Source organism: Loxodonta africana, chromosome 1, assembly GCF_030014295.1.
Source record: "Loxodonta africana isolate mLoxAfr1 chromosome 1, mLoxAfr1.hap2, whole genome shotgun sequence".
Classification (NCBI taxonomy): Eukaryota; Metazoa; Chordata; class Mammalia; order Proboscidea; family Elephantidae; genus Loxodonta; species Loxodonta africana.
The window spans coordinates 29,584,186-29,596,270 of record NC_087342.1 but is presented as its reverse complement, the minus strand read 5'-3'; the positions used below and the strand labels follow the sequence as shown (position 1 = coordinate 29,596,270).

General features: G+C 46.2%; 1 protein-coding gene across 2 annotated transcripts in view; it reads left to right on the top strand.

The window, feature by feature from the left end:
* Positions 1-12,085, top strand: part of MAP3K13 (mitogen-activated protein kinase kinase kinase 13) — a 107,525-nt gene that overhangs the window by 91,920 nt on the left and 3,520 nt on the right. For both annotated transcript variants that reach the window (XM_064277713.1, XM_023551550.2), the window contains exons 9-11: positions 822-938; positions 1,839-1,976; positions 7,253-8,024. In XM_064277713.1, the coding sequence (XP_064133783.1) occupies positions 822-938; positions 1,839-1,976; positions 7,253-8,024 (1,027 nt within the window). The remainder of the gene's footprint in view (positions 1-821; positions 939-1,838; positions 1,977-7,252; positions 8,025-12,085) is intronic.

The window sequence follows — 12,085 nt, the reverse complement described above, 5'->3', positions numbered from 1 at the left end:
CCGACTCATAACAACCCTATAGGACAGAGTGGAACTTCCCCAAAGGGTTTCCAAGCTGCCGCTAGTGGATTTGAACTGCTGACCTTTTGGTTAGCAGCCATAGCTCTTAACCACTGCACCACCAAATTCACCCTTAAAGCTGGCCCTTCTTTCTATCTCCCACAACTCTGTTATCCTTCTGTATTCTATTTCTCTAAGAAAAACTCCTGGAAAAATTCTGTTTGTTCATTCAGCTACTGTGCTAGATGCAATGGAAGCCCAGAAATGTGAATATTTAGTCCATGACCTCAGATGTTTATAATCTATCAAGGGATACAAATAAAACATGGGCACAGATAACCACAGTGTTAGACAAGGTGTGTGCCGTGGGTAAGTGTAAATGACTGACCATGGTGTCCACTTGAACTGCATGTTCCCATTAAAATACGAGTCTATTGTACTGTGTTTTTATTAAGATATTGATACCAAAAGTGATTTGTAGGTTAGTCAACAAGGCTAAAAAGATGAGTGCGGTTCCTGCCAACACGACACAGACAAAGACCACAGAAATCACATTCAGGTTTTCTCTGGGGATCTTCTGGCTGTTTTGCATGGCTGGATGCGGCCCTTAAGGATAAACTAAGCGGAGAGCTTGGCTTCACCATCACCTGCTCCATTTTGTCTAAGATGTTGCATAGGATGAAGGAGCCCAGATTTAGAGGACCCTCAGGCAGATGCTTTGGGGGCAGACCAGTTGTTCCTGATTTCACTAAAGCTGACCTCGGTTCTCCTCCGAGGCGGTCTGCTACCGCACCGCGCTAATCTTGCATTTTCTTTGACAGGCATGCTTTGGATATCCGTGAGCACTATGAGCGAAAACTTGAGCGCGCTAATAATTTATACATGGAGCTGAGTGCCATTATGCTGCAGCTGGAGATGCGGGAGAAGGAGCTTATTAAGTATGTATCCAGGCCAGCATCTGCCTTATTGACCTGGGCCCATCATTCAGCAGAAATGAATTACCCTTCCATGGTGCTGCTGCTGCCCAGAACTGGCAGATATCTTATTCGTTCGCCCAACATTCCTTAAGGGATGGGCTGCTCACAGGCCCCTGTCCCTGATGAGGCTGACAGTGAGCAGAGTTGCCCCTAGAGCTGCTGCTGGTTACAGGGAAACGTGCATTTGACAGGTATTTGCAGCTTCACTTGGCTGGGTAGTTCAGAGAAGGTGTCCCCATTTCAAGAAGAGCTTGGTTTGGATTAAAAAAACAAAAACCAAACCAGTTGCCATTCAATTCCAAGTCATGTTGACCCCAGGTGTGTTCAGAGTAGAACTGCACTCCACAGGATTTTCAAGGCTGTGGCCTTTTGGAAGCAGATCACCAGGTCTTTCTTCCAAGGCATCTCAGGATGGGTTTGAACCACCAACCTTTGGGTGAGCAGTCAAGCACTGAACCAACTGCACCAGTTGCCCCCAGGGGAAGTAAGCTGGCTGCTGAAAGTGGGTGAAGGTATTCTTGATGGTGGTAGGAAAACCCTGGGGTCCCAACCAAAAAGGCAGCTGAAAATAAGAAGGACATCTGCCATTGTGCCATGACCCCCGTGAGGTGTGTTGAGGAAGGGAAGGTCAGCCTCTGAGTCCATGTGTGAGCTGAAGAGCAGAATGAGGTCAAGTTAGTTTGAATTTAGTGTCCTCCCCACCTCTCCCCCCAATTTTAAACCTGATTAGGCAGCCTCGTATTCAGATTGCCTGAATCTGTTCACGTGTACACAGAACCTGCAGGTGGAATTACCTGTGAAAACATCCTGCTGTCCTTTCCATCTTCGGTGACTGAGGTCACTGTTCCTTTCATTCTGCAGGCGTGAGCAAGCAGTGGAAAAGAAGTATCCTGGGACCTACAAACGGCACCCTGTCCGCCCAATAATCCACCCCAATGCCATGGAGAGACTCATGAAAAGGAAAGGCCCGCCTCACAAGCCAGGGGTGCAGACCAGACGGTGAGAGGCCTGAACCGACCAGTGTTCAGATGGGAGCAGTAGAGGTCCAAGGGACGGGGATATACCCTCCTTGGGATGATGCATTATCACACAAGGGTAGGCTGGCTCTCCTGTAGCTGGTCACTGGCACGCTTGCCTCTGGATAAAACAGACCACAAAGGTGGGAGGGAGTGTGTCATGGACTCAAAGCCAAACCCGGAAAACAAACCCTTTGAGTCAATTCAGACTCATAGCAACCCCTACAGGACAGGGTAGAATTGCAGAGCAGCTGGTGGGTTTGAACTGCTGCCAAATACTTAACCATTGCCCCACTAGGGCTCCACTCCATGGACTCTTAACTTCTTGCCATCGAGTCGATTCCAACTCATATCGACCCCACAGGACAGAGAAGAACTGCTCCATAGGGTTTCCAAGGATCTCCTGGTGGATTCGAACTGCCGACCTTTTGGTTAGCAGCCATATCTCTTAATCACTATGCCACCAGGGTTGTGGATTCTAGGAATCAGTTTTTACTACCTAACCAAAAAACAAACAAACCTGTTGCCATCAAGTCAATTCCAACTCATAGCAACCTTATAGGACAGGGTAAAACTGCCCCATAGGGTTTTCAAGGTGAGAGAGGCTGGTGGATTCAAACTGCTGACCTTTTGCTTAGCAGCTGAGCTCTTAATCACTGCACCACCAGGGCTCCTTACTACTACCTAAGCCATAAATATTCATTGTCTTAATATGAAATAGTGTGAAGAGAAATAAACAGCAGGATGGACAGACCTGAATTCAAATCCTGTCTCTGCCTATTATAAGCTGTGTCATTTGGGGCACATCGCTTAACCTCTTTCAACCCTAGTATCCTCCAGGGTAAAATGGTGTGATTCTTTTTCTTTTTATGACCTTTAGTGCCCAGAATTGGAGTAATCATCATTCTTGATTTATGACACATTGGTCTATACATCGCCCACTTTTATTTCTTGAGTTAGTTATTTTTAATGACATAATAAATGCCTGCAAACCCACCACCAAAATCAAAAGCAAGGGCTTTGAACCAAAACTCTCTCCTGAAGTCTTCCTTAAGCCAAAAAATAGTTTATCTTTAGAGAAGAATGTCCGCCTTAAGTATTGTGCTCTTTTAAAGAATTATCTATGTGAGATCAGGTTGACAACAGCAACTCGAAAGGTTAGATGAGAAACTTAGGAAGCAATTAGTCTAACTCAACGATGGTGGAATAATTTTGAGAAAGACGGCAAGGACGTTTGTACAACTTGAATGTAATCAATGTCACTGAGTTGTACATGTATAAATTGTTGAAATGATGTATGACTGTTTATTTTCACCAAAATAAATAATAATAATTAAAAAAATTAAAAAGCAGGGACTTAGATAATTATCTATACCTAGCCAGGTATTTCACCTCATTCCACCCCTGGATGGGATTTCCATGAAATTTAAATAAGATAACATATATGAAGGAAACCCTGATGGCGTAGTGGCTAAGTGCTACGGCTGCTAACCAAACGGTCAGCAGTTCAAATCCGCCAGGCGCTCCTTGGAAACTCTATGGGGCAGTTCTCCTCTGTCCTATAGGGTCGCTATGAGTTGGAATCGACTCGACGGCAGTGGGTAACATATATGAAAGCACCTAGCAAATCATTAAAAAAAACTGTTGCCATTGAGTTGGTTCCGACTCATAGTGACCCTACAGGACAAAGTAGAACTGCCCATAGGGTTCCAAGGAGCAGCTGGTAGATTCAAACTGCCAGCCTTTTGATTAGCAACTGAACTCTTAATCGCTATACCACCAGGTCTCCTGGCAAATCATAGGTGCTCAAAAAATGAGTTTTTTATATTTAAAAAAAGACTGCCTTTCTTCTAGTTACAACACATTTTCCTTATATTAGTTTAATCTTAGAATACCCTTCCCATCGATTTTTATGTCCTAGAGCCTCATTCCTCCCAGCTAATGGAAAATTGACTCTTTTCTAGCTAAGTTAGCAGAAAGGAAAGAAATGTCCCTAAACCTGGGTGAGACCCCAGCTAAATGCAGTAAAAATAAAGCTAATGAGAAAACACAAACCAAGACTGCATTTTAAAGCTGTCAGAATGGTGGTCATTCCACCACAGCACGAATAATACAAACCTAAACTACAGTGAAACCTGTGAGGGCCAGAACCCGACTGGACTGCCTCGTTTTTCCAGGTCTCACAAGTTTTCCGCCTTTGACGGGGTGCGGTATTACCATTTTTCTATCGCTTTCTATTAGTGGAAAATGTGTGCATTTTCCTTCTCTGACAGGCTTCCACCTTACACAGGTCCTGGCTTTGGCAGGTTTTACCATGCAAATGAAGAACTACCCGGATTAATTCCAATTTTGCTTTTATTTACCACCCCTGACCATCTCCTGGTCAAGTTCTGGAGAATGGTTTTCAAATCGCTGCTAGCAAAACCTTTGGGGAAATCTCAACACCTCTTTTCTTTTGGTGTACTAATTAAGGACAGAGTTGGGTCCTCTTTGTAGTCTGCCAACAGGTAAAACTAAGAGCAGTGAGAAGGAAAAGAGCCCTATTTATCTGTTCAAAATATGACTTACTTTGGCCTGAAGAGTTTGACACTTCCAGTGGGTGCTTAGTTAATAAGCTAGCTGAACACGACAGGGGCAAGGAGTGGGCCATAGTTCAATTACAAGCCCACCAACCCTGCTACCAGTGAGTGGAGTCCATTAAAACAAACAAACAAAAAAACCCATCGCTGTGGAGTCGATTCCGACTCAAAGAGACCCTACAGGACAGAGTAGAACTGCCCCATAGGGTTTCCAAGGAGCGTCTGGAGGATCCAAACTGCCGACCTTTTGGTTAGCAGCCGTAGCTCTTAACCACTATGCTACCAGGGTTTCCAGAGTCCATTAAGATCATCTAAATACTTCACAAAAAGGAGAAGCTTAGAATAGGGAAAGGACTTATACTTTGGAGTCAAAGGAGCCCTATGCTTTGAGTTCAAATGATAAGTTCTGTTGTTCAATAGCCCTGTGATAAACATAAGCCATGCAGCCTGTCAGACCCTCGGTGCCGGTATCAGTAACATGGGTATTGTGATCATGGCAGCCAAGGTCTTTATATACCGTCAAGGCGTTTACATGCCATTGAGTGCTTTGTAACTATAAAGCGCTATACCAGCATCATTCTGTGATTTTTGCACTGCCAGGCTTAATAAAAGCAGCCTTCACCTGACGTGGGACTCCCTCACCTCAGCCCTAGTCTAGGCCCCACCACACACCTAGCTGCTGTGTAAGTGGACGTCTCTCACCGGCCTGGGAGGCTCTCGTGCCTCAGTCAGAGCTCTAGGCTCTCCTCAGCCCAGATCCCTCCTGGCACACAAGGTGGCCTGCTGGCCCTGCAACTTTGACATCTGGGACAGAGGGCTGCTGAAGCAGCACAGTGCTCTACCCATCTCCTCACCAACCAGTAACACCCGGGGCTTCCGTGGTCAGACAAGCCTTTAGCTGTACTGCCCCTGGAAGAGAATATAGACCATCTCCTGCTGCCTGATGCTACTCAATTTCATCTAAGCTCACTGCCGTTGAGCTGTTCCCGACTCATGGCAGCCCCATAGGACAGAGCAGAACTGCCCTGTAGGATTTCCGAGGCTATAATCTTTACGGAAGCAGACTGCCACATCTTTCTCCTGCGAAGTGGCTGGTGGGTTTGAACCTCTGATCTTTCGGTTAGCAGTCAAGCACTTAACCACTGCGTCACCAAATCAAACCACTACTGTTGAGTCCATTCTACCTCATAGTAACTCTATAGGACAGAGTAGAACTGCGCCATAGGGTTTCCAAGGCTGTACATCTTTATGGAAGCAGACTGCCACATCTTTCTCCCACGGAGTAGCTAGTGGGTTTGAACCTCCAACCTTTCAGTTAGCAGCCAAGCACGTTAACCACTGCGCCACCAGGGCTCCTTTAATTTCCTCTAAATCCTGACTGTTCAAAGTATGGACCTCAGTTCAGCATGTTTTGGGAACTTGTTAGACATCCAGAGTCGTAGACCCCACCCAGACCTACTGAATCAGAATCTTCATTTCAACAAGCTCCCGAGTGATCTCTCTGCACCTTCAGACTGTGCTCTGCTCCACCTTCAGCCTGTGGGGCAGTGGTTAAGGTCAGCTGTTTGAATCCACCAACAGCTCCTTGGCAACCCTATATGGGGCAGTTCTGCTCTGTCCTGTAGGGCTGCTTTGAGTCGGAATCGGCTAGACGACATCAGGTTTGGTTTTTTTTTTTTCTTTTGATGCTAGAGAAGAGTGAGACTGCTTCCTGGTAGGGAGGAGGTGGTGGTACCTCCCGGTGATCATAGTACCTCTGCCCTGAGTGTGTTATCAGCTGAGAAACCGTTTACTGTTTTCCTCAGTGCCCAGCAGTTTGGTGGGCCAGGTAACCCCCAGGCCTCTGGCTTCCTCCTGCATGTGACCCGCAGGACCAGCCCTGAGGACGTTTGAAAGCAGGGTCCTGAGAGGACCTCCTCCCATTGGGATCAAAACATAATGGCAGCTCTGCTCCTCACTAGCTCTTCTCTCCGTGGCTCTGTTCAGCCTCCAGGGCTCTCTGGTCCCTCCCCCTACTCTGTCCCTCCCTTTTCCTCCTAAACGTCCATTGAGCATCTACTGTGAGCAAGACTCCTTGCTAATGTCCTTCATATACAAAAATTTACACAACATTGTCCCAGCCCTCAAGGAGACCACGTCTAGACCAAGTTCCCTGGATTTAGCCTCTTGCCTAATTAAGCTAAGATTTCCTTCCCGGGTACCAGACCGCTTTCCTTCCCGGGTACCAGACCGCTTTCCTTCATGGTCCCTTGTGGGATCTGTCCAGATCCAACTTGAGACAGACTTCTGATCACAGCAAACATCCTTGCCCATTCCTTGGGATATTGGCACCAAGCTGATAACTGGGATTATAAGGAAGAGATCGAGAAACCTATAGGGTAGGCTTAGGATTTAAAGGGCATTGAGTACCAAGGCTAGGGAGGCACAGAACAAACTCCAGAAGGAATACATGGCACCCTCTAAAAGTGGACATTTAGGCTGTTTCCAGCTTTTCGCTATTTTAACAATACTGTAACATGCCACCTGTAAACCTTCGTGCACATCCGTTATCTCCATTGGATAAACCTCTGCTGGTGTGGCTGCCGACTCAAAGGCTGTGTGTATTTTACAGCTTGGGACCCATGTGCCCAAATATGAATGATTTCATCTGTTTAAAACCAGCCCTATTCTCTTCTCCCAGGCCAGACCTGTTGCGATCTGAAGGCATCCCCAGTACGGAGGTGGCTCCCAGTGCATCCCCTTTGTCCGGAAGTCCCAAAATGTCCACCTCAAGCAGCAAGAGCCGGTATCGAAGCAAACCACGCCACCGCCGGGGGAACAGCAGAGGCAGCCATAGTGACTTTGCTGCAATCTTGAAAACCCAGCCAGCCCAGGAAAATTCACCCCATCCCACTTACATACACCAAGCTCAGTCCCATCACCATCATCCTCTGCAGCCCCAAGACCAGCAGCCCTCTCCCACCATGTCTCAGGGCCACCAGCCCAGACTCAACATGCATGGACAGGACATTGCCACCTGCGCCAATAACCTGAGGTACTTTGGCCCAGCAGCAGCCCTGCGGAGCCCACTGAGCAGCCACGCTCAAAGACAGATGCCGGGCTCCAGCCCGGACCTCATCTCCACAGCCATGGCAGCAGATTGCTGGAGAAGTCCTGAGCCAGACGAGGGCCAGGCTGGCCCCTGGGGCTGCTGTCAGGCTGACCCTTACGACCCCTGCCTCCAGTGCAGGCCGGAGCAACATGGGTACTTAGAGACAGCCTCTGCTGAGCCAGCGGGGAGGAGCCCCGACCTTTCCAAGTCACCAGCACACAATCCCTTCTCGGGAAACACCCAGGGTTCTGAGAAAATGGAAGAAAAGGAATTCAACGGCTGTAGGTCTGCGACGTCCCTCGGCAACCCCCAGCACATCAGCCCACCAGTGCTACCTCGAAAAATAAGGCCCCTTCAGAAGGTAAAGTGCAATGACAGCAGAAGCCTGTGTCACTGCCCTCGAGGACTGTCAGAGTCTATCATATCATGTGCATGGTAAAACACAGATGACAAGTAGGCATTGTGTAAATGGGTGCGATAACACACACACACAAGTCAAAGTTTGATTGCTTTCTTTCCATACTACTTAAGTAACAAACTAGGGCATTTCCTTTGGGAAATATTGAACCAAGGGGACTGAACCAAATGTACAGAATTTATAAATAGATTAAAAAACCCATACACTGGGGATATATAATCAACAGAGTTTGGAAACCACTACCCAAGAATTCTAGTCCTGAGGGATGTTACAAGAAAGAAGGGTCCTATTGTAAAAACAAGTTTGGGGAACATAGCATTCTCTGTCCCTTCTTGGAGATTCGTAGGGCATGTTACACCATGCAGCAAACTTCTTTAATCCAGCATTTTCCTCATTATAACCAAAAACCAAACCCATTGCTGTCAAGTCGATTCCAACTCATAGGGACGCTATAGAACAGAGTAGAACTGCCCCATAGGGTTTCCAAGGAGTGCCTGGTGGATTCGAACTGTAGGCCTCTTGGTTAGCCGTCGAACTCTTAACCACTGCACCACCAGCGTTTCCTATTTGACCATAGCACCTTTTAAAAATAACATCTATTAATCCCCCCATGGAACTAGCTTTCTTCAGAATGTTGTTGTTATTAGGTACCATCAAGGTGGTTCTTACTTATAGCGATCCTGTGTACCACAGAACGAAACACTGCCTAGTCCTGCATCATCCTCACAATTGTTGTTATGCTCGAGCCCATGGTTGCAGCCACTGTGCCATTCCATCTTGTTGAGGGTCTTCCTCTCTTTCGCTGACTCTCTTCCAAGCATGATGTCCAGGGACTGATCCCCCCTGACATGTCCACAGTATGTGAGACACATTCTTCAGAATACTCTTTGGAAAAAAGTGCCTTCATCAATAACAATCAAGACTCAGCCAGTTCTCAGTCATTGAAACCTGTTTCTTTCCTCGTCTTCTGCTATTCGTTAGCTGGGCGACAGTCTACCGTAGTGGTTAAGAGTGCAAGCTTGGGAGTCAGACATACCTGAGAGCAAAGCCAGGCTCTTCCACTTACTACCTGTATGACCTTGGGCAAATTGCTTAGCCTCTTGGAATGGACTCATTGGCTATTGTGAGGATTAAATGAGACTATATGTATATATATAAATATATATATAAATATATATATATAGCACTTAGAACAAGGCCTGGCCCATAGCGATCTCCCAAAAAATACTACCTTCTCTTATTGCTGAGTTAAAAATAAGTTTATGAATGAAAAGTATTTAGCACACGGTAAACACCCACTCAGTGGTTTTCCACCAATCATCATCCATCAGGAGTTTAGCTGAAGGAATAAAAGGGACTAAAATTCCAGTAAATATGTTTTGGTCAACTACATGTTTAGTAGGAAAGAAGTCGAAGCTGAGGGCTATGCAGGCAGTCCCCAGGTTACCAACGAGATCTGTTCCTGTGTCTTTAAGTTGGATTTGTAGGTACGTAGGAACAGGTGCATACGGTTCTTAGTTAGCCTTACCTTAGTGTAAGAGGAGCCCTGGTGGCTTAGTGGTTAAGAGCTCAGCAGCTAACCAAAAGGTTGGCAGTTTGAATCCACCAGCTGCTCCTCGGAAACCCTATGGGGCAGTTCTTCCCAGTACTGTACGGTCGCTATGAATGGGAACCGATTTGAAGGTAATGGGTTTAGACGTTTTGGTTTACTGCAAGAAAAGGCTGCAGCAGGTGAAAGTGATTGTGATGAATTTGTTGTGAGCAGGGGTTGGTTCGGTTGTTTCAAAGTGAGGGCTAATTCACATAACATTAAAGGGCAAGTTCCAGTTCTCCATAAGTGGATGTTCATATCCCAAGGCTGCCTGTATCTCAGAACGGTATTTCTTCCTCCAGGTGGTGCTGCTACTGCCAAAGCCTTCCTAGAGATTAGATTGTGTTTTGGTGGGCACAACGGATTTGGGCTAATACATTCTTTACTCTCCCACCCCTATGAACAGTAGCATGTATTTTTTTTCCTTTTTTGTAACAGCTTTATCGAGATATAATTTACAAACCATGGAATTCACACATTTATAGTGTACAATTCAGTGTCTTTTTTTTAAATATACAGTATTCAGAATTGTACAATCATCACCACAATCAATGTTAGAACATTTTCATCACCCCCAAAAGAAAACCCATACCCCTTAGCAGTCACCCCCCAAGTAACATAGTTTTGAACACAGCATCCACGGTTGGGATGCCATCTATGGGTCTGTGTCCATACACAGCTTGTACACTTGGCCTTATTAGAACCGCTTCCTTAGAGCAGATTATCCTCTCTACGCTGAGATGCTTCCACAGGTGTTCCTGTGGTAAAGTGCCCATCTCAGCAGTCAGTATGACTCCCTTCCTGTCTTTCCCGTTCAAGAAAGCATATCAGAATACAGACAGGTGGGAGAGATGATGTTTAGAATAGATTTTTGAAGAGTTAAGTTAGCCTCAATCTTTGGTGAAATTACTCATAACCAATTACCCACCTCACAAGTAATTTGGTAAAATTGCTCATAACCGATTGCCCATCTCATAGGACTGGGAGTATAGAGAACAGATTAGCCCAAACCCACCTCACAAGAAACCATCATGACACTTTGGTTGAGGACAGTTGACCTTAAGTGTGGCTGTTCTTATGCCCTTGATGCGAGGCGGGGTCTTCTCTGTAAGGGAAGATCATCTTTTCAGAAGGGACGCTTGCCCAGGGTTCAAGATAAACCACAGAACCCAGCAATCACAGGGCCACAGAGATTGCAGGCAGAGCTTCCTCTTCCCTGCCAGTAATCTAACTCAATAAAATCTTATTAAGCACCTAGTTTTAAGGCCAACCCATTACCCATTGTTGCCCAATCAATTCCTATTCACAGCAACGCTAGAGGACAGAGTAGAACGGCCCCATAGGCTGTGGTCTTTATGGAAGCAGACTGCCACATCTTTCTCCCACATAGCAGCTGGTGGGTTCAAACCACTGACCTTTCAGTTATCAGTTGAGTACTTAACCACTGTGTCACCAAACCAAACCCACTGCTGTCGAGTCCATTCCAACTCATAGCAACCCTATAGAACAGAGTAGAATTGCCCCATAGGGTTTCTAAGGCTGTAATCTTTACAGAAGCAGACTGGCACATCTTTCTCCTGCAGAGCAGCTGGTGGATTTGAACAGCAACCTTTCGGACAGCAGCCAAACAACCATTGCACCACCAGGGCTCCCCTGTACTAGCCTTAGACAAACAAAATCTCTACCATTCAGCTGATGAAGAAATGATATGCTTAGCACTGACTAACCAAAACCAAATCCACTGCTGTCGAGTTGATTCCAACTCACAGCAACCGTACAGAACAGAGTAGAACTGTCCCATAGGGTTTCCAAGGCTGTAAATCTTTACGGAAGCAGACTGCCACATCTTTCTCCCTCGGAGCAGCTGGTGGGCTCCAGCTGCCGACCTCTCAGTTAGCAGCTGAGTGCTTATCCTCTGCGCCACATTGTATTGATGGTGGAGCGTGGGATACGATATAAATAAAATATGCTCTGATCCTTACCTAGTGTATGTTTTAATAGCGGAGAGGACACAGGCATAATAACTATAATGTAAAACCAAACCTGTTGCCGTTGAGTCCATTTGGACTGATAGCAACCCTATAGGACAGAGTAGAACTGCCCTGTAGGGTTTCCAAGGAGTGTCTGGTGGATTTGAACTGGCGACCTTTTGGTTAGCAGCTGAGCTCTTAACACTATGCCTCTAGGGTTCCTAATAACTATAATTATTAGTGAAAAAATGATGGTGCATAAAAGGGGGAGAAATAAAATAATTGTTGGGCTTTGAAGAACTAAAAGATCACTTCTTGGTGGAGTCTCAAAGACAGAGAGCCTGGGACCCCTAGTGACAGTGGTTGCAAAAGTCCTCCCCAAACTCCCAGACCTCCTCCTCTGTTTCCTGTCTCCATCACTCACCTCTGGACACATTCACGGA